The sequence below is a fragment of the Thrips palmi genome, unplaced genomic scaffold (genome assembly GCF_012932325.1).
Source record: "Thrips palmi isolate BJ-2018 unplaced genomic scaffold, TpBJ-2018v1 HiC_scaffold_10, whole genome shotgun sequence".
Classification (NCBI taxonomy): domain Eukaryota; kingdom Metazoa; phylum Arthropoda; class Insecta; order Thysanoptera; family Thripidae; genus Thrips; species Thrips palmi.
This window is the reverse complement of record NW_023144621.1, coordinates 10,220,252-10,243,004: the sequence shown is the minus strand read 5'-3', so window position 1 is coordinate 10,243,004 and position 22,753 is coordinate 10,220,252. Positions and strand designations below refer to the sequence as shown.

The 22,753-nt window shown below is 61.3% G+C and overlaps 1 protein-coding gene across 1 annotated transcript in view; it reads right to left on the bottom strand.

Moving 5' to 3' along the window:
- Positions 1–22,753, bottom strand: part of LOC117638936 (titin-like) — a 192,928-nt gene that overhangs the window by 8,884 nt on the left and 161,291 nt on the right. Inside the window, exon 7 of the mRNA XM_034374167.1 lies at positions 2,104–2,314. Within this exon, the coding sequence (XP_034230058.1) occupies positions 2,104–2,314 (211 nt within the window). The remainder of the gene's footprint in view (positions 1–2,103; positions 2,315–22,753) is intronic.

The window sequence follows — 22,753 nt, the reverse complement described above, 5'->3', positions numbered from 1 at the left end:
AGAGAGAGAGAGAGAGAGAGAGAGAGAGAGCACACGACGGTGCCCCAACATAATCATCTGCCGAAGGAGGAAATTCCGCGCCAACAACGCTTCTCTGTGGGGAGTCCTTCCTTCCCCCTTTCTTGTGTCGTTTTGCATCCTGCTGCGCCGAGACGGCTGCTGTGACCTTGCGAGCACTAAAGCAGATGACTGTGACTTTCGGGGCACTGCTGCTGCACTGTACCGCCGCCACTGAGTCATCCCGGGCCGCCGCGGGGAGGCTCTCGCCATCCGCTTTTCTTCGGGCATCTTCGGGCTCCTTCGGGCCGCTTTGGGCTTGCCACTAGCCACCGCCTCGTCCCTATCACCTGATGGACCACTTCCATTTTCCATTCGACCCCCTCCCCTTCCCCTCCCCGTGCCTCTGGTGCTCTGCACACACCGATTGTTTGCTCGCCGTCAGGGCTGCCAAGACTGCGAGGACCTCGAGGGCGAGGGGGCATGCCCGGCCCTGCTTCGCAAGACGCGCGGCCGCGACTTGTAGTGTAGCGCCGCGGACCAACGACTCGCCGCTCGTCCGCCCACACGCCCCCCGACACACTCACACACTCTCACACACACCTACACCTACACAGAGAGAGAGAGAGAGAGAGAGAGAGAGAGAGAGAGAGAGAGAGAGAGAGAGAGAGAGAGAGAGAGAGAGTAGGAAGTCAAATCGTGCCCAAATCCAGGAGCAGCAAGAAAATCGCTGCCTGGCTCGTCCTTGGCGTCCCAAAAAATTAGTTTGCAAATGAATGCGTTGCCGGGGGGCGTGTTAGGGGGTTCTCCTCATTCTGCCCGCAAAAATACGGAATACTACGCGGCCAGGGGGGTGTGGCCGTACGCACACGCGCCCCAAAGGGTAAAGACTTTCCCTCCGAAAGGGAAAATAAATATTTTGATTTGCAAATCAAGCGCTGAATAGGCAGGCCCAACGGCAATGACTAGCACAGCAGGAGTTGCCGGCGTGCCGTCCTGGTCAAACATTGGCCTTGTGTGTGTGTATGTGTGTGTGTATGTGTGCACGCGCGAGCCAGTAAACCCTATCAGCTTGCGCACCTACGAGGCTGTATCGGCGGAGGACCACAAGCAAGCGAGGGGTAAAAAAATGCGGCCTTGAGCGCCCACTCATCGAGGGGGCAGAAGGGGAAGAAGGGGGGGGGGCGAGTGCGATCTGCCAGCACACAAACAACACCGAGATGGACGACTGGGTCAGAATCGGTGTGGAGGGGGAGGGGGGGGGGCGGAATCAAAATGGTGGAGCGGCAACGGCCTCTCCGAATCCAATCAGCCGCGCGCCTGTGTGTATTGCATGTATGCACTCTACACCGCAAACGGAATGTATCGGTGGGTCACCCACTTACACGCACGCTCTCTCTCTCTCTCTCTCTCTCTCTCTCTCTCACACACACACACACACACACACACACACACAAAAGGGGGCGCGTCCTGGACACGCTTTGACACTGCGATCACTGGGGCACTCTTTGATCTCCGCAGCCGCACACCAGAGCGGCAGGACCGGGAGGGGGAGAGGGGGCGCTTGCAGTGTAGGGGCGGAGGTATGCACGGCGTAATGCGGAAGGCCGGGCGGCTAGTGCGGAAAAAAGGGGGCGGGACTTTCAAAGGGAATGTTCAAACATAAGGGCACCCCTGTGCCATTTATTTCCTGTAGCACTGTAACGAATAAAATGCATCTTTGGTGGGGCCGGACGGATGGACGTAAAAGAGAGACAAAAAAAGAGCTGCAGGCATCGGATTGCGGCGCCACACGCTTTTGCGTTTAGCTGCGAGCGAAAGCGCAATCGGCCACAGACAGGCGAAATCGTTTTAGCTTCGAATTAAGTTTGCGCTGCTGTCGGTGACCTGCACGGCCTGCACGGCGCCCCGGGCGCGCGTGGAGGCAAACCAGGTCACGCTGGAGGTGGCCGGGGGTCCGCCACCGGGGCGGCAGTGGTGGCCATTTATCGAATGATTAGCGTTCGTTCATTCATTGCCCTGTTTGAGCGTTGGGAGTGGGAGGGGAAGGGAGACTGGGAGAACTGGTCATTGCTTTTAGGCAGGGAGGAACACAAGGACACTCACCTTCCACCGACAGCATGATGGCGTGGTTGATCTTGGGCTCCGTGTTGACCTGGCACTCGTAGATGCCACCGTCCCTCAGCTGCACGAACTCGATCTTGAGGTCCCAGTCGTCCGAGCCCTCCGGGTGCACCACGGCGAACCGGCCGTCGCCCGTGTACGTGAAGATGGTGTTGGTGAGGATGTGCAGGTCACGCTTCCGGATCCACGACACCTGCGGCAGCAAAGAGAAAACGGCGCCGTTAGAAACGCTCAAAGTCAAATTCAAACACAGAACGAAAAACAAGTCAAACACAAAACGAACACAAAAATGTTGTTTCCGAGTCATCCGGGGAATGGATAGAATGCCACGCGTTGCGGCAAGTCGTACATTCCCGCCGCCCCCGCCGCCCCCACTGACCTCCGCCATCCTCCCGCTTGGCCGGACCCACCTGGCGGCAGGCCAGGACCGCCAGGACCGCCAGCTCGCTTTGCGTACCTCAACCTCCGACGCCCCACCCTTCGAGCTGCGAGCACGACCCACTAATCCGAACCTCGCCCCGCCCCGCCTCGCCCCGCCCCACCCCGCCCCCGATATGGCAGCAATCTGTCTCGCGGGGCGGGCTGGCGGGCTGGCGCATGGTAGCTGCTGCTGCTGCCAACTTGAAACTTCCCAGGACCCGCGGCGCGAGGAACGCGGAGCCCGCGTGCCAACTGCGGCGCGTCGCCGTCGCGTCGCTGTGCGCGCGCGAGTCTTCGCGCGGGAGTCTTCGGTTGGGAGTCTTCGCGCTGGAGTATCCATGCTGGAGTCTTCAGGCGCTGGAGTATCCGCGCAGGGGTCTTCGCGCGACGGCGTGGTCGTCGTCCGCGAAGGCACCGTTGCCGCTGGGCGGTCGCCGGCCCGGCGCGGTCCACGGACATTCCTGGCTCGGAATAAATGGCTGGAAGCGCTGCCTGCCCAGCCCGGCCGCGCCAAAGGAGGAATGACCTGCAGGGGCAGCGGAATGCTCGCAGCCCTACAGCTGCACGCGCCACGCCGCCACACTGCGAGACTCCCAGACTGCGAGATGGCGTGGGGCTCCAAGTCGCAGACGGCTCGCCTCGGCCCGGCCGGCGAATTCCGCGCAGAAAGGCTGCGCGGAGAAACACAGCGCGCCGCTACGCGGATTTGGAAGGCGCCATGAGAGATCGCGTCACCGTATGAAAAAATCGGCAGATTGTCCCATGGAGGATTGAGACCGCGCCGCGTCGCCTGGGTTTGTGTGCAGAGCGACTAGAGGCCGCATCGGAATGGAGCACTGCTTCGCCACCGCACCGATCTGCACTGGAACTCGGCCGTGAACACGCTCCTGCTGCAAAGGCACCTTTTTTCTGTTCCAGTAGGGTCGTGAAAGGTTTCTTTCCCGGACGTGGACACGCCCGGTGCAAGCGAATCAACGATTCCGGGAAGAATTGCTTTCCAATCAAACAATCCCCGAAGTATCGGGCTGCAGGAGGGCTGCAACTACTCAGACGCCGGGAGGGTAGGCCACCCATTCGACATCCCACCCCCGACACACCCGGAAAAACAGCGAGCAACAAAACAAGTTCCTCTTTCTCTCTCTCTTTTTTTGAAATTGGGTTTCGGGGCTGTGATAACGTGCCTCGAGGGCAAACTCCCTCCACACCGCGATATCCGCATTCCAGGCCAAGGGGCGGGGCGGGGCCCCCGAGGCCGAGCCCTTGGAGACCCAGTCAAGGTGAACGCGGCACCTGTGCAGTCGGCGTGTATTTACGCCCCATTGCCGCCCGGAGGGAGAGAGAGGGCGGTCGCTCCGGGCGCCGAAAGTTTGCTTTAAATAAGAGAAGAAAAACACGTTTAGAACATTGATCTGGCCAATTACGCGTCTGCAGAGCAACGAACTTTAACTTCGCCGGCGATACGGGAATAATAATCATCTTGGTGAAAGTAAGCCAGCTGAAACAGCCGGTGCCAAGTTCTGCTTGCTTAAGAAAGGCCGCGGGCCGAGGCCAGGCAGGGCCTTGCGGCCCTGGGCTGCCAGCGGGCTGCCAGGTGAGACCGCTCCGCTCGCCTTCAAGGCGAAGACCGTCTCGGTCAACGTCAAAAAACAAACAAAATGACAATCGGGGAGGAGATTGCGGTTCCAGAGACTCGAAAAGTGTGCGACCGGATGTCGAGAGGCCGCGAAGCGGGTCAAGCGCGGAGCATTGCGCGGTAGGCAACCGGCGGGCGCTGCGGGCGTGCCTGGCTGGCGGGCTAGCGGGCTGCCGCCGTTGGCAGCTCGCTACGCTAGCCTCGCTGGCGGGCGGCACTCCGAGGGGCCCAGCCCGAGGAGGGGACACTCTGCGGGGCCACCGCGTCTCCTCTCCCCGTCCCGTGGTCCCGTCCGGAGCGAAAAGCTCTTGGCCGTGGGTTGGCGGCCTTCCAGAGGTGCAGGGGACACACCACCACGCGGACGGACTTCTTTTAAAAATCATTTATTCTTCGGGCCGGGGGAATATCAGAGGGAGGGAGGGAGAGAGTGTGAGCCAAATGGACGGGCGTGGCTTCCGCGCGCCCGGGCCGCCGGACCGCACTGCCGGACCGAGAGCAAAGAAAACAGAAGTCGCGTTCGGGGCGGTCACTGCAAACAGTGCGCTCGGGAACACAAGTCCAGGTAAAAGGGAAATGACCACGACGCGATGGCGATCTGACGAAAGTAGGACGTCCGAGATGGGACGGATAGCCGAGCTAATTACGCCTCACATTAATTTCGGCTTATCGGCGCGCTTTTTCGGCCGGACCGGCCGGGAATCGAACCCTGACCATCTTGCTAGTTAAAGCTCATTTGCTGGGGATAACAAATGTCCCCTCTGCTTTCAAGTAAAGATGCCCCTGGCAGCCTTCCAGCCTTCCATGGAGGCACGGCACATCTGGTAAGCTGCCTTGGCAGGGGCGGAAGGGAACGGAAAGGGGGGCGGGGCAGGAATTGCAAGAGGCCTTCCTGAGGTTACTGGAGCAGCTTGTTACGGCCTGTCAAAGGTAGCCGCACGACACAGTCGCACCAAGGCAAGCATCAAGTTAAGGTTAAAAACAAGAAAAGCAATAAGATAAGACTTTTTTTTTTCGAGAAAGGAATGATGGGTTAAAGGGGCCTCGGATTCGGACCGTGAAGGAAGCAGTGCTAACAAGCAGCCTGAAAGTGGCGCCGGGCAGGTGTGTGTGTGTGTGTGTGTGTGTGTGTGTGTGTGTGTGTGTGTGTGTGTGTGTGTGTGTGTGTGTGTGTGTGGTTTCGTGTGGATGGGAGGCACACGTGGGGCACAACAAAGAGAAACCAAAAGCCGGATAAGAGGAAAAGGGGACAAAAGAGGTGACGAAAGGAGCGCACGGGGAGTTAACAGGCCGGCACCTCCGGGAGGTTGGTAAACTTTATTTTTTCTACGTCACATTCCCAGCCACGCCGCTCCGAGAGGCGCCACCGCCGCCTGCTGGCTCTCTTTTTGCCGCCTCGCCTACCTTTTTCCGCCCCTCAAACATCCCGAAGCAACTTGCCGCGGTTGTCCCAGATGCCATTCCCCCCCCTAAAACGGGGAAAAGAAACAGAAAAGGGAAAACCAAGAGCGAGATACCCCCAGGGGAGTCGCTGCGAGCTACCGAGCAGCCTGCCGATAGGTGCAATGGCGAAATAAAATGGTTGCCATTGCCGCTTTCGGCGCGTTGCCGCGTCGACGCACCGAAGCGAGGGCCTTTCGGCTTTGGATGAGCAATCCATCCGTCCGACCGTCCCTCGCCTCGGAGGTCCTCGAGGCCCTGGAGGACCTCGACGCACCTTCCTTTCCGCCAGATTGCCGAGGTGGTGGCGGTGCAGCCAGACAGCGCGGCGGGGCGGGGCGCGGCGGGGCGCGGCGGGGCGGGGCGCGGCGGGGCGGGGCGCGGCAAGGCGGGGCGAGGCGGGGCGGCCAGATGAGAGCAAGAGACAGCAGACTGGTAACAACTTTTGATGAGACTTCTCTCCAGCTTCGCCGCTCCTCGCTGTGCCTCTCAGCGGGCCTCTCTAACACGCGGCGCACGTCGGGAGGGAAGGTAGTTAGGGGTGGGGGGAAAGGGTGTGCGAGTCGCGGCGAGGCGGTGCGGCTTCAGAAGTAGAAACTACTCCCAGCGTGCTGACCGCTGATCCACCAGGCCACCGTGGACGACGGTACTCCCCCCCCCCTCTCTCTCTTCCGTCGTCCTGGTGCAATCTCGGAGCCATATCTTCAGCTCTCTTGGCCCCACCCCGCCCCGCCCCGCCCGGGGACATCCACCCGCAGCCCTCCAGAACTTGCCTCCATATCTTCGACGCGCACTTTCTCCGTGACTGTGCCGCCACACTGCGTGAGAGAGACGCGGAGTAAAGAGAGGCATTATTGAGTGGCGTATCGAGTGCGGCCCGCAAATTTAATAACAAAAGAAGGGAGCGCTGAACAAGTGGTGGTGTTTCTCGTACACCGTATCACGCCGCCCGCGCGCTCGTTTGTGTGTGTGTGTGTGTGTGCGCGCGCGCGCGCGCGCCTCTCCGAAGGTGGGACACAATCGATTGCCAATATTTGGCAGACGTGCGCGCATACCGGCGGCGCGCTGCTCTCTGCCCCCACAAGGCTCCACGAAACATATTGAAGCAGCTCGCGTACAGCAAAGCAGCTGTGAGGATCAAACAAAACAGATGGTTTTCTGTTTCACTTCCAACTTTTTGCGCCGCCACGCTTAGGAACTAAGGAGAGGAACCTCGAGGGTTCAGGTTAGTGTTATGCCACGTGCGGCAAGCCGCTATTTATTCTGCGTGTGTGTGTGTGTGTGCGCGCGCGCGCGTGCGTGTGGTGATTTTCATCTGCCGGGAGCAAAGACGGAATACGGGCCTCGTCTCCTTTTCATCTCGTCGCCGTTTCCCCTCTTCCAGCCGCTCGACACACGATGTGATACACTTACACCGCCACAACAACAACAACATCAGCGGCAACAAAAACAAAACAACAACAGCGACGCCGCCACGGCACCTGACCCTCCCTTCTGTCTGCCACAGAAATTCAAATAAACGTTCCATCACATGTCTCCCTCGGAGGAAGCGGAGGTGGGGAACGAGATGAAGAACACGGCGGCGGCGCGGCCCTTTTCTGATTGAGGTGACAAGTCCCGGCATCAGGATCTCAGCCGCATTCCATCCCACCCCCCTCCAATCCCTTTTCTTATTTTCCTTTTTTTGATTGGGGGAGCGCGGGGCGTGTTTAGCGCGTGACCTAATATGCGACGTGAGGCGACATGATCGTCTTCCATCTCGGCCCTCCTCCCTTCCACGCCTCCGCCCTCCGCGGCCTCCACCCTCGCGGTCGAAGCGTTGTTATTTGCGAGGGAAGCATCTTCGACACCTCGCCGGAGTTTACGGCTTTGGCTTTCCCGCCGCAAATAGGAAAAGGCAGGCCGATGACGAGACGGCGCGCCGCAAATAAGGGCGGCCAACAAGCCGAGCCGCGCAGACTGATTCCGACAGTCGTCGCTCTGTTTCTCTCGCACTCGAGGGGTGTTGCATAAAGGAGCGAGAGAGACAGAGCTGTGGGAGTAAATCTTATTATACCCCCAGGAAAATGAAGCAAAATAGAAACAGTGGAGGTGTCGAAGAATTTTCCGACAGTCGGAGGCAATTCTTTTCCCAATAAGTTCTCTGGAACTCGCAAGATCGTGTTCTTTGAATAGTGTAATGAGACCACCACCACCGCGAGCATGTAAGGGGGCCAGCAGTCTTTATCACAGTCTTCCGTGGTGGTGTGCTTGGCCAAGGCGAGCCGAAGCCCGACAACAAAAGGCAGCCCGGAGTCGGAGCTGCCACCAGCACGGATGCGGAGACGCCCCGAACAGGGCCTCGAACGAGGCGGCGATCAAGTCCAAGACAAAGAGGAAAGCGGAAAACTCACGCCGCTCGACGGCCTGCCGCCACGCGTTGTCGGCGTTTGGTGCGTGGGTCGGTCGCCGGGGGGCACCACGCTTGGCACCACGCTCGGCACCACGCTCCGCACCACCCTCCGCACCACGCTCGGCGCCACGCTCGGCGCCACGCTCGGCGCCACGCCAGCCAATCAGCCGCCTCATAAAAGATGAACGCGGACTTTGCTCACCTTCCTCAAATTGAGCAAGTTATTTCGAGTGGCACTGCCACGGCACTGCCAAGCCGCGCGGCCGCACTGCCCGGCCCTATTGAATCAGCACCCAATTTGGCAGACACAATCTCCAAGCCCCGGGTCTCGCGCGGCCGACGGCGAGGTGCTGACGGGGTGCTCGAGGCCACGGCGCCGCGGTCACGGCGTGCCTGGGCGTGCCGATGCACGCCGTGATTACGGCCACCGCCTTCCACTGCCCCCGCAAATTGAACAGGTCAGCGTAAAACAGTGGAGGGGGCGTCGCGACGGCGCGAGGGTGGCGTAAATCGCAGGGCCAGCCAGCGCCTGCAGACTGAGAAAACGTTCCTGCCTCTGTCGCACTCGTGGCGCGCCGCGTAGAGAGAGACGGAGCGGCGAAGCGGCCCCTCGGAATCGCTCGGCTGGCTGGCGACGCGTCACCGCGAGGAACCGGAGCAACCAGAGGGAACTGGGGCGCGCAAGCCCTGCCGCCATAAATCTGAATTAAAAATTATATCGCTCTATTTTTGCCAATATCGTTCCGAAACAGGAGCCGTGCCCGTCCGGGCGGGGCGGGGCGGGGCGCACAGCACCAACATCTCCACCGCCACCACGGCTACGCCATGGCAACGCCACGGCCACCCGGGCCAAAGCCAAAGTCACCCCTTTGTGGTGGCCGCGTCGTGCCAGATCCAAGCTCACACCAAAAGGGATAAAAGAAGAACAATGGCATCGCAGGGCCCTGTCGCCGTGCCGCCGCCCTGCCGCCGCCCTGCCCCGCCCTGCCCTGCCCCGCCCTGCCCCGCCCTGCCCCGCCCTGCCGCCCCGCAGGTCGGTGACACAAACACACAGGCCGCCAAGCGGGGCCAGCGGGGCGGCCAAACCGCGGTGCCCGGCAGCGCCGCAGCGCCACTGGCGAAAATGAAACACTCGTCATATATTTGGGGCGCAAGGAGCAAGGAGTGCGGGGCGGCGGGGTCCCTTGGCCGGGCCGCGGGGCGCCGCGGGGTCCAAAGGCAAAAGGTCCAAAGTAAACCTCGGGGCGCAAAGCAAACTTTGGCAGATATGCCCAGCGGCGTCCAAGGCGCCGCCAGGGCCGCCACGGCCTCGGGCAGGGCACTGCAAGCGAGCACCGCCGCACCCCTTCCAAATCCTCGGCAGCCGACTGATTCCGAGAGTCGCTCAGTCCCTCTCACTCTCATGGGCGTCCAGTGTAGGTGCGAGAGAGACAGCGCGACGAAGCAGCCTGCCGCCTTTCCTCCTCTCAACGTGTTGTTTGCGACATTGGTTTCTCGCGTAACGCGTGGAGGGGCATAAATTACTCGCTTTTGTTGTCAGCGTCTCAACTGATTATTTATCGCCCCGCCACGAGCGAGGAGGACGCCAGCCCCGCCAGCCCCGCCGGCCCCGCCGAGCCGCAACGCAAAACACGAGAAGAGAGCGGACATTAAAAAATGTTGGCGGCGGTGGGCGGGGCGTGCGGCGGGGGCCGGGGGCCGCGGCCACACTTTTCGGACGGCCAACAACTAACTAAGCAGCGCGGCGTCAGCTTCACTTTCGGTCAGCGCGACGGGAATTTATTCCGCCTCCAGTTCCACTGCGCGCCGAAAACACGCAGAGAGAGAGAAAGGGGGAGAGAGAGAGAGAGAGAGAGAGAGAGAGAGAGAGAGAGAGAGAGAGAGAGAGAGAGAGAGAGAGAGGGAGAGAGAGAGAGAGCGGGAAGGGCAAATGATGAAAAGTGATCGGGCTGCAGGGGCGGGGTAGGCAGCAGCGGGAGGGCCACGCACTCGCGCCAGGCGGGCTGCCTACCCTCTGACTGGCAGGCGCGCGGCGCGGCGCGGTAGCTGAAATTGGGCTTGCTCGGCTGCGGCTTGCTCGGCTGGCTCGCAGCATGCAATCGCCAGCGACGAGGAAGATGAAACATTTCCCGCCAAGAGCGCAGGGCGTGAGGAAGGGAGTGCCGTGCCCCGCGTAGACCGACAGCGCACCGCGCGCACGCACAGGCCTGAAACAAATGACGATACGCGCTGTCCGTCTGCGGGCCGGGCGCGGTGATGACGCCCTGGGTCCACCGCTGCAGGATGCAGGCCGCACCGGGCTGCACGGTGTACAGTGTGGTGTACACATCTCCCCCACATAAACAGGCCATCACGCGCAGCGCGCGGCGGCAACGGCAGTCTGCACCAACATCACGGGTGCTGATGATGGGCGCGCTCACCTCGTCCTCACGCATCGCACCCTTTCTCTCTCTCTCTCTCTCTCTCTCTCTCTCTCTCTCTCTCTCTCTCTCTCTCTCTCTCTCTCTCTCGGCGCCGTTCGGCCACCGTGAAAGCCAGCGAGACGCGACCAGGCAGCGATTTCCGCATCGGGATTGGCGCGCTATCTGCACCCGTAGTGGGGCTCCATTGAAATATATGGGGACGTGGTGGGGCGGGGCGCGACGCTGACCTCACACACACACACACACACACACACACACACGCACACGCACTCACACACAAACACGTGCACGCCGTTACGGAACGAGCCGAAAAGGCGACGTTTCCTCGGTAAACAGCAAACGACCAGATGCAGAATTGCGCGCAAGCACACACACAGACAAATCTCGGTGCAGTACGAATGCGTCACGTCGTCAGGTACGCATCTGCAAGAGGGGACCGGGGGGGGGGAGAGAGAGAGAGAGAGAGAGAGAGAGAGAGAGAGAGAGAGAGAGAGAGAGAGAGAGAGAGAGAGAGAGAGAGAGAGAGAGAGAGGCCTCTTTCCATTGCCACTATCTCTGGGCCCGTATTCAAACGCCACGCGCTACTGCAGTGTGTTTGTCTCTCGCCCTATTTGTCTGCCTGTCTCTCTTTTGTTTGCGTCGATACTCCGTTCCATTCTCGGCCGCCTCGAGGAGCCAGCGCCATATATATACACGTGTGTGTGTGTGTGTGTGTGTGTGTGTGTGAAGGGGACGCGGCTTCTAGACGACTGGCTCCCCCGTCCCCGACGGCGAATTCCTTACAAAGTGGTCAATGGAACCACGCTGGCGCAAACGACTTGTGGATTTCCAATCCATCACTTATTCCCTCGTCGCATGGCCGGTCACGAGACAGGCGGGGGCGGCGGGGGCGGGGAGGGGGAGCGCTCCGAGTCTGGACTCTGGGTTCGGCGAGTCCCTTTGAGGTGCGCGGCCCGAAGCAAGAAGGCGGACTGCCGGACTCTGCTTATGCCATGGCGGCAACCAGCGGCGGCGCTTTGCCGGTTCTCCGCCTGGCCCACCCGCTCGCCTCAGCGGAGTCAGAGGACCCGATGAGTTCAATGCAGTGTGGCCGAGGCCACCGAAAGACTGCGAGTGTAACATGTTGCTCGCTGAAAGGTGGGCCGTGCAGGTCCAGACAATCGCCCAGAACCGTTTGTGACACGGCCAGACGAAGCTCTCCCCTTCTCCCCTTTCCGCCGCGCCGCTGATATCTTACTGGACCGCAAATAGTAAATGACCAGCCATTTCTCAGCCCCCCCCACCCCGGCCCACCTCGTGCTGCGCTTTTCGCTTTTGCCGGGTCGTTCTAGGGAAGGGCGCCGACGTCCCGCAGATGAACCCAACAAATGTTATTTTTCTCTCACCGGCGCGCTCCGCCGCTCCGCTCGCTCCGCCCATCGGCGCTGCCTGCTGCCGCAAGGCGAGGCACGCCACTGGTAGTCTGTTGGGACACGAAGGGATTCCGACGGCATGCATTGGTAAAGGACACGACATCCGAGGTGGCTGCCCCCGCCCGGCCGTGCCTGCGGCAACGGAGCACCAACGCCACGCGGCGCGCCAACACGTATGCAGTGTAGCGCGACTTGTGCGACGGTGCGAGTGTGTGCGCGCGCGTGGGTGTTGGTTGGAGTCTTTCACCAACCACAGGCTGGGCAGCGTATCCCCTGCTGCGAGTCAGGAACCACGTTCAAGGTGGAGTCTGCATGAAGAGGGCCACAAGCGTGGCTTGCTCGGCCCGCGAAGGCTGCCGCCGACCCAACCGCTGTTCCCGGCTTCGCAGCGCTTCGCAGCCCCGTCCCGCTGTTCCTTCTCACGGCCGACTTGATCCGAAACCGATTCGAGCCGGAGAGGCCGGAGGGGTGTACATGATGCAGAAGGCGCCGGCCGAACCGCGACACTGCGAGCGCCCCGCGCGGAAACAACTGTTGTCGTCCTCCAGCAGACCGATCCCGAGAGCCCTTGTCCTCGCTCAGTCTCTCTCGCACTCATGGGCCGTCCCGCAGAGTTGTGAGAGAGATAGAGCGACGACAACGACTCTCGGCATCAGTCTGCAGCATCGTCACTCCAATTATGTCGTTGGCGCCACAAAGAGTCCCGGCCAGAGGCCAGCAAGGCAAGATGCGATCGGGACCGAAGGGAAACAGCAGCCGATGGCTGCGCGTTGTTTCTGTTGCATTTGGTTTTATTCGCCTCGCTCCGCTGCCACCTGCCCCGTCGACTTCGACACCTCCCCGCCGGCATGACCCCCTCCCCCCACCCCGGTCGGCGGGGGTGGGGGAGCGCGTTACAGGGGTTGTAAACGACCCCACAGCCATAAACCGGAGGGGGTTGGGGCCGCTAAGGGAAGGAGGGGGTGGGAGGGGGCCTGCTCCTGGGACGGCCCCGTGATGCAATGACTGATGCAAATGCACCTCTCCGCACTTTGGCCCTAAATGAGGGTGCAACTGGGCGACGCGAGTCTGTCTGTCTGCTCACGGTGACCAGCAGCTCTGTTTTGCATTTCTTGGAGGAGGACGGCGCAGCGGGGCCGCGCGAGTTTATCGACGCGGAAGTGGCAGCAGCTGGAGCACGCGCCCACACTCTCACTCACTCACCACCCACACCCTCACTCTCTCACTCTCACTACACACTCACACACACACACACACACACACACACAGAGAAACACACCGTGTTCCGTTTACATCACAGGCGGCGTCGCTGCCACAAATCTCGATCGGATTCCGAACGGGTAGCAAGCAAGGGTCGCCCAGCGATCCGTCTGCGGCTAATCTGCTCGGACTACATCCACCTCTACAGGCCCTGCCTTGCCTCCACAGGCCCTGCCTCCACAGGCCCTCCGCTGCTGTGGCCCTGCGGCTCCGGGCGGCCACTGGCTTCTGCGACGGCGTACCTGCCCCCCCCCCCCTTTCCGTTGCCGCCACCAATCCTCCCCTCAAACTGCCCCGAGTCGGCCGGGCGCTAATTACGAAGGGCCGATATACGAAAGCTAGAATCGATTCCCGCCAAAGCAATAATAATCATCGGAGATGAAAAAAGAAGAAAAAAGTTGAGGAAAAAAGGTGGGGTATTTCTTTGCCCGGAGCGCTGCCCTGTGGATTTACCCAGGGGGGGGGGGAGGGGTGCATTTCTTGGCGGCATTACCGATCGGAGAGGGAAACAAGGGGCACATCTGGTGCAATAAGCTTACTGCTGGGGCGCGGCCAGACGACAGCCAGAGGGGGAGTGGCGGCGAGCAAGGCGAGTGGCGGGTAGGGGACAGATTTCAGGGCACTGGAGATTGGAGGAATGCTGCTGCTATGTAGCCCGACTAGCCCGGGGTGCCGTGGAGTGGGAGGGGTCGAGGTCGTCTTCACCGGGGTGCCAGGGCCGCGCTGGGCCGGGGGACCCGAGGCTGACGCCGAGCGCGCGGCTTGTAAGAAGGGGTTGCAGATCGGTAAGGTGCTGGGGAACGATAGAAGCCCCCCTCCCGGCCCCCCGCCGCACCGCGCGCACAGCCTGCTTGATGTGATACGGCGCGCTCCGGTCCCCACAGAGCCATTCATATCGAGGGCCGTGAGCTATGGACGCGGCCAGGCCGGGCTGGGCCGGGCTGGGCCGGGCTGCGAGACGGGGCGGCACGAAAACGACCCAGACGCCACCTCCTAAAACGTGCCGAGCGGAAGATTTACTCGGAAAAACGCTTTCCTTTCGGTACGTGGCCGCCGTGGCCGCCGCGCCGCTTTCGGGAATGGCGAGGAAAAGGGAAAAGGGGGCAAGGATGGGCAGCCGTATCCGCACGGCGAGAAAATAGTTAACCGCGTCCAACAAAAGCCAAACAAGCACTAAACACACGGCGATCCGGGCCCACGCACTCCTCGCAGCTCGTGGGCGGCCTCGGGGAATGTTCCCAGCGATCCCTCACTTTTGAAGGTTGACGGACGAGGCGGGCAGGCAACGCATGGCCCGAGGAGGCCCTCGGGTTTACTGTATACTCTTTTTTTCCTATTTTTTTTTTCGCCCTTCGTGGCGTTGCTAAAGCGAGAAGCCGTGTTTCTGCACTTATCGCTTTCCGCGTCCACGTTTAAGCGCGTGGGTCCCACACACGAGAATGTGTGTGTGTGTGGGGGGGGGGGATGCTTGTTCGGGACCACGACGGCCAACTGAAGGGGAAATGACTGCGGAGACCGCGGCGGTCGAAATCGGTCGTTCATTAAATGTCGCGCCGGGGACGTTGCCGCGTTCTGACCGCGCCGTTAAACGCCCCGCCGGCCTCGCGCCCCGACGCGGCCGAAAAAAACCGTAAATTATCATCAGTTCATTGATCCCGGCGACACGATTAAGCCCCGCGTCGACTTCCGTGCGATTATCCCCCCTCTTTCATATATATTTATTTTTCGGGAAACACCGCGATGTCGGCCAGGGTCGTTTCCCCCGGCCGGCCCAGCCCCCTAATCGCCAAAGGGAATCAGTGATCAGTGGCCCCGGACTGAACGGACCTTCGGGCGCATCAGGCCATTACTGGCCTAGCCGGGCGAGAAGGCATAGGCCGGCCGAGCTGGCAACGGCACTGCTAGTAGGTGAAACGCAGTCAAAGACACAACGCTGCCCACCGCGGTGGCGTCCTGAGGAGCAGCCCGCCGTACCTGGGAAGGCCAGAGTCAAGCGAGTCAAGCTCAAATGGAATTTCATTCCCCGCTGCCAGGCGGAGACAGGGCGTTGCGCGGCACGGCACGACGGGGCGGCCGATAGCGTCGGAAGCGGTACTCGCGCTGGAAAACATCGCAGGGCTAAACGAAGCATAAAACGAGATCCTGGCCAAGTGGACGACGCGAGCGCCGTTATCACGAAAGCACGCTCTGGCCGGAAGGGGGTGGGGGTGGGGGTGGAATGGAAGGGTGGAGAGAAGTGAGCAGCTGAACAGTGGCGTGCCCGCACAGCGCCGCACAGCGCGATTCCTGGGTGTTCCGAATTCCGACCTCCAACACACCGCACCGCACTGCTCGGCGATATGCCCGGCCATTCGAGACGCAGCGACGCAGCGCCGCAGCGACACCGAACACGAGGGAGGAGAGCAGCGCCAGCAGCACGCCCTGTATCGCACAGGCCGCCCCGGGCTGCAGGGCTGCAGGAAGGGCTTTGCGAGCTGATCTGCGCCGCCGGCAGCGGCGGTGGTGGCCGGGCGCGGCGCGGGATTTCGGAGCCTGCGTCCATGATGGAGGAAACACGATGAGACGACGCAGTGGGCCGAGGGGGCCGTGGGGCCGAAGGGGTAGGAGGGACGAAGGGTCGGGGAGCCGAGGGGTCGGGGCCGGAGGCGGAAAGGCTTGAAAAACAGCGACGGCCGGCCCGTTGTTTGTCTCAATCCCACAGGCAGGATGACAGAAGTCCAGAGGGCGCTCCGGCGAACGTGCGCTGGGCCTGCAAGCACGCTGCAAGGTGACACGCCAGATAGACGGGGTGGGGCCGGGTGCCCCCAGCCTTGCGAGCCCGAGGCTGGCTAGCCCGAGGCAGGAACACGAAGAGAATCGAGTCAAGCAAGTGACGACGGCGGCCTCCTTCCTCGTAGGGCCCGCCATACACAACAGGGCCTCGCGCGGCCTCCTGGAGTCCCGGACTCCCAGGCGATCCGAACAACGGCGGTCCGGCCGGAATGGCGCCGAATGGCGGCACGAGCGAGGCCATTGGGAAGCGAGAGCGAGTCGGATATCAAAAGTCCAAACTTTCACGTGGAATGGCCGCCCGGCCGCGCGGCCCCGGGTTAAACAACTTCTCATTAAAACAAAACAAGGACCGCGCCGCCCCGTTCCACGGCGTGGCTTCGAGCACTAGCCCCCCGCCCCGCCCCGCCCCGCCCGGTGGGACAGCAGGCTGGCGTGGTGGGCGCCGCTTCGCAAGGGATCCGCTCGAAGGTATCAATTACCTCTCCTAGAAAACTTTTCCCATTTTGGAGTGAGTTCTCCCTCCTTCCCACCTCGTCGTGCTCCGCGCTGCGAGCGCGCTGCGCCTCGGGACGTGTCCGGGCCGGGTCGCCTGCCTGCGCCCTGCCGCCCTGCCCCGCCACAGCGGAGGGCGTCTCGGAGTCCTGGACGCGCCAGCCACTCCGACCGCCGTGCCGCCGACTGGGCGCGTCTGGGCAGACGACGTCGGCGACGTCACGCGGCCCAGTTGCCCAGCCCAGGTGCCCGCGATTGCGTGCAGTTACCGACTCGGTTGGAATCAAACCGCGGTTGGAGGTCTTAGCCGAGTCACACTAGGAAGTGACACAGTCCACGCACTGTGTGGCGCTCGGCTGCCCTATCGCGGCCTTTCCAGTAGCTTGGCAGGCATCGGTGGCGCGGCAGGGCGCGCCGGCAAGATAGCCGATCTGCTGTGACGACCCCGGCTGCCCGTCGTCACGGTTCGTCACACTCGTCACAGGCGGTGACAATGGCGCACATTGTGCAACTTGGCCTGAATATTGCGGCGTTGACTCCACGCGTGCGCGTTCGCGTGCCGTGCCCTGCGGCCGCGCCGTGCCGTGCCCACCAAGTCCCTCGCCAAGTTTGGCGCTCCGTTCGCGGCACCGCGCGCACGCAGCCCTAGCCGCCCCCACACCGCCCCCCGGGGACCTGACCCACTCCAACAAGACGCGTCACTTTGCCGTGACCACCGTGACCGTGTCCGTGACGGAGTCCGTGACGGCGTGGCGTGACACGCCCGTCACGGCGAGGTGAGCGGTGCGATCCCGTGCAGGCCAGATTACACCGTGGTACCTGCAACACAGAAACAAAACGGAAATCAGTGAAAAGGTTTCCGAGTCGCTTTTTTTTTGCAGTGCATCCTGAAAGGGCGCTGCAAGGTCTCGCACACGAGGCAGGCAAACAAAACAGGGACAATGAAGGCGGGGAACGGAGGGAATGCAGCTTTTCGCGTGGCTGCAGCGCCGCGGCCGTAAGGTACGCGTTTCATGCCAAATTTGCGCCAGCACCGCGACCAAGCCGAGCCAGAGCCAGAAACGAATGAGGGATGTGGAGGTAAATGTTGTTCAGCTTTTCAGAATGGAAGCGGTCGACACGCAAAAGGTTTCAGTCGTGCGTGCTCAATGCAGAAGGAACAAATTCAGGTGGTGCATTTTCAAACTGGGCGGAACAATGGGGATGGAGGGACGGAGCAGTTTCTGCTGCGAGGGAGGGGCAGCCCTGCAGCCCTGCGCTGCAGCGCTGTGCGTCCCCGCCCGGCCCGGCGAAAGCTCTCCGACTTGCTCCATTCAAGAGCCTCTCTCGCTCGCAACCGACGCAGCACGCCCACCCTCTTTCGCAACGCGCCAGTTAGCCTGGTATCACTTTGGAGATACCCCACGTTCCCGGAATTCTCTGCGCCTCTCTCTCTCTCTCTCTCTCTCTCTCTCTCTCTCTCTCTGTCTGTCTGTCTCTCTCTCCCTCCTCTCTCACACACACACGACCAGAATGCGACACCGCCACTCACCCACACGCCGTGCGCGAGCTGTGCCGCATGGTCAGCGCTCGCCGAGTCCGAAACCGCCACACCACCCAAATCTCATAATACCCCATCGAATGCCCGGGCGTCAAACGACAAACATCTCTACGTCAGAGTGCGTCTGTGTGCGCGTAGTCTGAGGTGTGTGTGTGCGCTTCCCCTCCGCCTCTCTCGGCGCAAGCTCAAGGAAAGGCAGCCTAATTGCGTTTTCAGAGGGCAACACCCGTATCGCCGGTGTATTGCTGTTGGCGGCGCGCGGCCAAACAGAAATCCAACCGCCGCGCTGCAGGGCTGAACGCGGGGACGCCGCCCCACTGCAGGTGCTGCCGACGGTGGCGACCGGGCGAAGCTCGCCCTGCGCGGCCCTGCGCCCTGGCCGCCCTGGCCGGGTTGCAGATAAGGCAGCGGGGTTATCTCGTTCTCATTTCGGCGGCGAGAGTGCAACAATGCAGCGCCGCCTGCCTCGCCTCCCTGCGCGCCGCGCGTCCCGAACGGATGCTGCCGTTAGACTGCAGTGTAGTTGCAGCGCAGTTGCAGTGCAGTGGCGCGGGGATCGCAGGCGGTGCGCTTGTAATGCGCGTTCCCACGGCAGCAGCAGGCTGATTCCAAATGGTGTCTCATCGCTCTGTCTCTCTCGCTCTGGTACAGGACTCCAGGTGAGTGGGAGGGAGACGAAGCGACGAAGGCAGCTTCGGAATCCACCTGCTGGTGTAACCGGGCGCAACGCAGTGAAGAGGGCCACTGCGGCTACAGAACCCGGAGGCAGCGCCCGAGGCAGGACCGACTCGAGGCGGTGCCCGTCGACGTTCTGCCGCAAGAAGAAATCAAATACAGCTCGGAGAGGCGGTTTGAAAGGTACCGCTGCGGAAGACGGGCGATTCATCGGTCGGTCGGGGGGACGGGACGGCACGGCGAGGGGCGGAATTATCATCGTGTTCCAGAAGGAGGTCGCGGAGAGCACCGAGCTGGAGGACATCTGCTGGCCGCAGAATGGGCCGCCATTTTGGCCTGGCTGGCTGGCCGCGCTGCAGCTCGTCTCATTTCAAAAGGCGTCGTCAACGACGCTATTCTGTAGCACGCCGCTCGTGGCGCGGTGGGGCCGCCGGGGCGTTACGACGCAACGCGGAAAAAGCGGCGAGTTGATATGTGCTGTTGGTTCAGCAGCGTCGGGCTGTTTGACAAATCGAACGTTGCTTCCGTTCGGGATTTCTGAAAGTAAACATGACAGTTTTTTTTTTTGTTTTGTGGGCAGGGTTGAGAAGTGGTAGCGACGCTCCGCGAGGCATGGAAAGGGGGAAGGGGGGGGGGGCAGTGAGCCCGGCGACGGCGCGAGGGCCTTGGAGCCTGGAGTATCGCTCGTCAAGTTGTGACGCGAAACAAATAGTGGAGCGGAGTTCGGGGATGTAAACCGCGCCGGGACAATGGCAGAAGGGAGGGGGGGGGGAGTCTTGCTGCAGACAATAATGGCGGCTCTATAAACAAACGCGGCACGCTGTTTGTTGGTTTTGATACAGAGTAGTGGCATCAGGTGACTTTCAGTCTCGGCAAACAGCCCGTTTACCTGCCATAGCGCGGCCCCACCCCGCCAACGCAAACTTATGGCACAGAAAACACTATTTCTTTAGGAGTTACGGCGCGGTTTTTGCCCGTTGTTGACTTTTCCCCTTTCTTTGCGTAGGCTGTAGGTATGATCGCTCCTGGTTTTTTTTTTTCATGCGCCCCCTTTCTTGAGAGCTATTTTTAGAGCTTTCTGGGTGGATTGACGAGGCCATCTCTGTTGTTTTTGTCGTGGTAGGGAAGAGCGAGGCTAATATTCCTTTGTCGCGAGCAATGGGCTGTGATTGGCGAGCCGCAGCCAGAAAAGTGCGAGAAGGGCCCGGAGGCGAAGCGGCCAAGGCACCCCAGGCAGGCGAGGCGGGCCGGACAGACTTACGGACTTTATGACAAGGCAGCTCATCAGGTGATCCCTAATTCTGTCTCTTCCCCAGCCAGCGGGGGAGGGGCAGCCCGTCCGTCCAAATAGAACCGGAACGCCCCGCCCCCGCTCGCCTGTGAAAGGGCGGGATGATAGTTCCACTGACGAATGCGGCAAACTTTTGAACTCGCCTCGAGAGGCGGAAGATAAGATCTCGATTTCCGGGTGGCGCGGCGTGGCGTCACTACCCCAGGCGCAGCTCGGCGCACTATACGAGTCGCATGCTTAACGCGCCGAGTGACGAGGGGGTACTCGCAGTGCTGGACTGCAACAAAAGCCCCTCCCACGCCTTACAGGCCTCCGAGTGCACGCCGATGGGTCGATGGCCGAAGCATCGCAGACGTCCTGGGCGACGTGCGTCTGCGACGGTCTGCGACGGTCTGCGACGGTGCCGTGCCGCCGGGGGTGCCGCCTTGTCGCGATGAGGCACCCCGCCCCGCCGCGCCCCGCCCCGCCCCGCCAGGGCGGCACACCCTGCTCTCGTTTCATTTCCGCGGACCGGAAATTCGCAACTCCTTTGGCACGGCGCGTGCTTCCAGCGCTTGCATCGCCGAGGCGAAGAGCACCAGCAGCCTGAAGTGGAGCGGTACGCCCCCCCCCCAAAAAAAATGACACAAAAAAAATATTTTTGTTTGTTAGCGAACTGCGTTCCCTTGCGGCAATCGGTGCTTCGCGGCCGAGTCAGGCCGGCTGCAACAGGGCCATGCGACGCCACGGCCCAGCACGTGAAGGCCGTAATCTGGAAGGACCAACTGCCGATTGATTCCACGGCGGCCCCTCTTTTTCTCTCGTCTCCTCCTTCTTGTTCTGCGCGTGGCAGGCGTGGGCGGGGCGAGGCGGGTCACGCGGGGTTAGAAGGTTTGGGGGCGCCCCGGTGAATTTACTCGGCGGCTTATCTGAACCGCGGCGGGGCGGTCCTGGAGCAGGTCCTGGAGGGGGCCTTGGAAGGGGGTCCTGGCCTGGAGGGGCCCCCAGGTCGTTAAGGCACGTGTGGGAAGCCATTATGTTAACTCCAGGAAGAAAAGGGGGGATTGTGCGCGGCGCTGGCGGAGACTTTGAAGCGTCCCGATTCAATGTGGGGGAGAGTGGAAAAAATCAGGTAAACTGAAGCTCGTTTAGGATCCACGTTACACACTGCACAAGCGCTACACTCTTCGCTCCCACGCCGGGGCGATGAGGCTCAAAATGATAGCAACCATATGGCAATGGTGGATCTTTAAAAAAACTTTTACTTTCCGAACAGCGTACCGAAGAACATTAATTTTTCTGGGATAGAAAGAAGACTAACGTACAGCATGTGGAGAGGGCCAGTACCACTACTTTCCTAATATGTGGTCGTGGAATAATCCACCCCTGACGCCGCCGTCTGAGCTCCCCGGTCACCGGGCGCCCCGCCACGCACCGCCCCGCACTGCCCCGCACCTCAATCCCACTTGATTCCCTGGGATTCGCTGATTCTCACTCCCATATCTGATCCAGCGGATCCAGCGCGGAGGGCGAGGCGAGGCGCCAGGGCGACTTCCCCGCTGATTCCGATCAAGCCTCTGCTTGCCTCGCTGGCACACCACAGCGTGTTTTCACGTCCAAAGGGCGACAGCAGTGCGGGACCAGAGCACATGCCACCCGTTCGAGCAGCACACATTTTTTTCTTTTGCTGTCGCACGCGAAAAAAAAGGTTTAGCCCAGCGAATATGTTGACGAATGGACACCGCGCGTTCTCGTTTATTTTCCACGCATTAATCGAGGCCGCGTAAAAGCACATTTTTTGCAATACCGTGGGACCTTTGCAGGGCATGAATTAAAAGTATCCATGCGCAAAACTCCACGTGTGGCATTGACGCTTCGCCACGCCGAATCGCGTTCGAAGCTCCACTGACGTGGAATCCGTACAGCGAAGAGTGAGAAAGCAGACCGCCACGATACACGGACAACATGACACCGCAATGCAGACACCCCGCGTGTTTGAGTCGCACGCCCTCTGAGCAGAACACCAGTCCCTACACTGTGCTCCGCGCGGCTCCGCGTCCTCGCCGTTCAACCTGCAGGAGCGTTGACCCGGTGCGGTCGATGTGCACACGCGCGGCCAGCGAAAGTGATTGATTCCCATCGTCGGGACTTCGGGACGCGCCGAGGAAATTCACTCTTTCCCGGGGAAACGAATCCTGTCATGTGGCCGCCGGCGGCCCGACCCTTCGCCATACTTCATGCCGGCCGCCCCGGCCGCCGTGAACAGGAGCGACGACAACGCGGCGAGGTTGGCTCGGCTCGGCCGTCATCCGGGCGCCATTTGTTTTCGGACATGATCGCACTATCCACTCGGGGCACTATCCGGCCGGCCAGCCAGCCGCCCCGCCCCGCCCCGCCTGTCTGTCAACGTCCTGGGCGATCGGTCAGACGATTGTCCCTCCGTGTGCTCGCCAGCACTGACTAATGGACACGACGTGCACTCATTCATTTCTCATCATTTTGTTATTTGGAGACCTTTGCCCTGTTTCGGGGTTCTGGGACATTGCTCTCTCCCCCCTGCACTATCTCAGCAGTAAAGACAAAGATGGCCCTCTGTGGCATCCAAAATTTTGCCCCCTCATTTTGTTACTATAATTTACCAGCAGGTTCTGCGGAGTCAGCATCAACTTTTTTTTAAATTTTAGGCGTACGCCTGCGAAGCTAGCTGCGACAACCTAAGACTGGCGACTTGCAGGGGATTTGACCCTAATGCGGTCGTTTGGACCGCACCTCGCCGGGTCTGACCCTTCCCCCTCCCCCTGCCCTCCATTTCATTAGCACCATGCACCCTCTGGGGACCGGACAACCCCTACCCTCTCTGGCGGCGGCGCGCTCTGGAAACTCGCATAGACGGTCACCGCAAATGT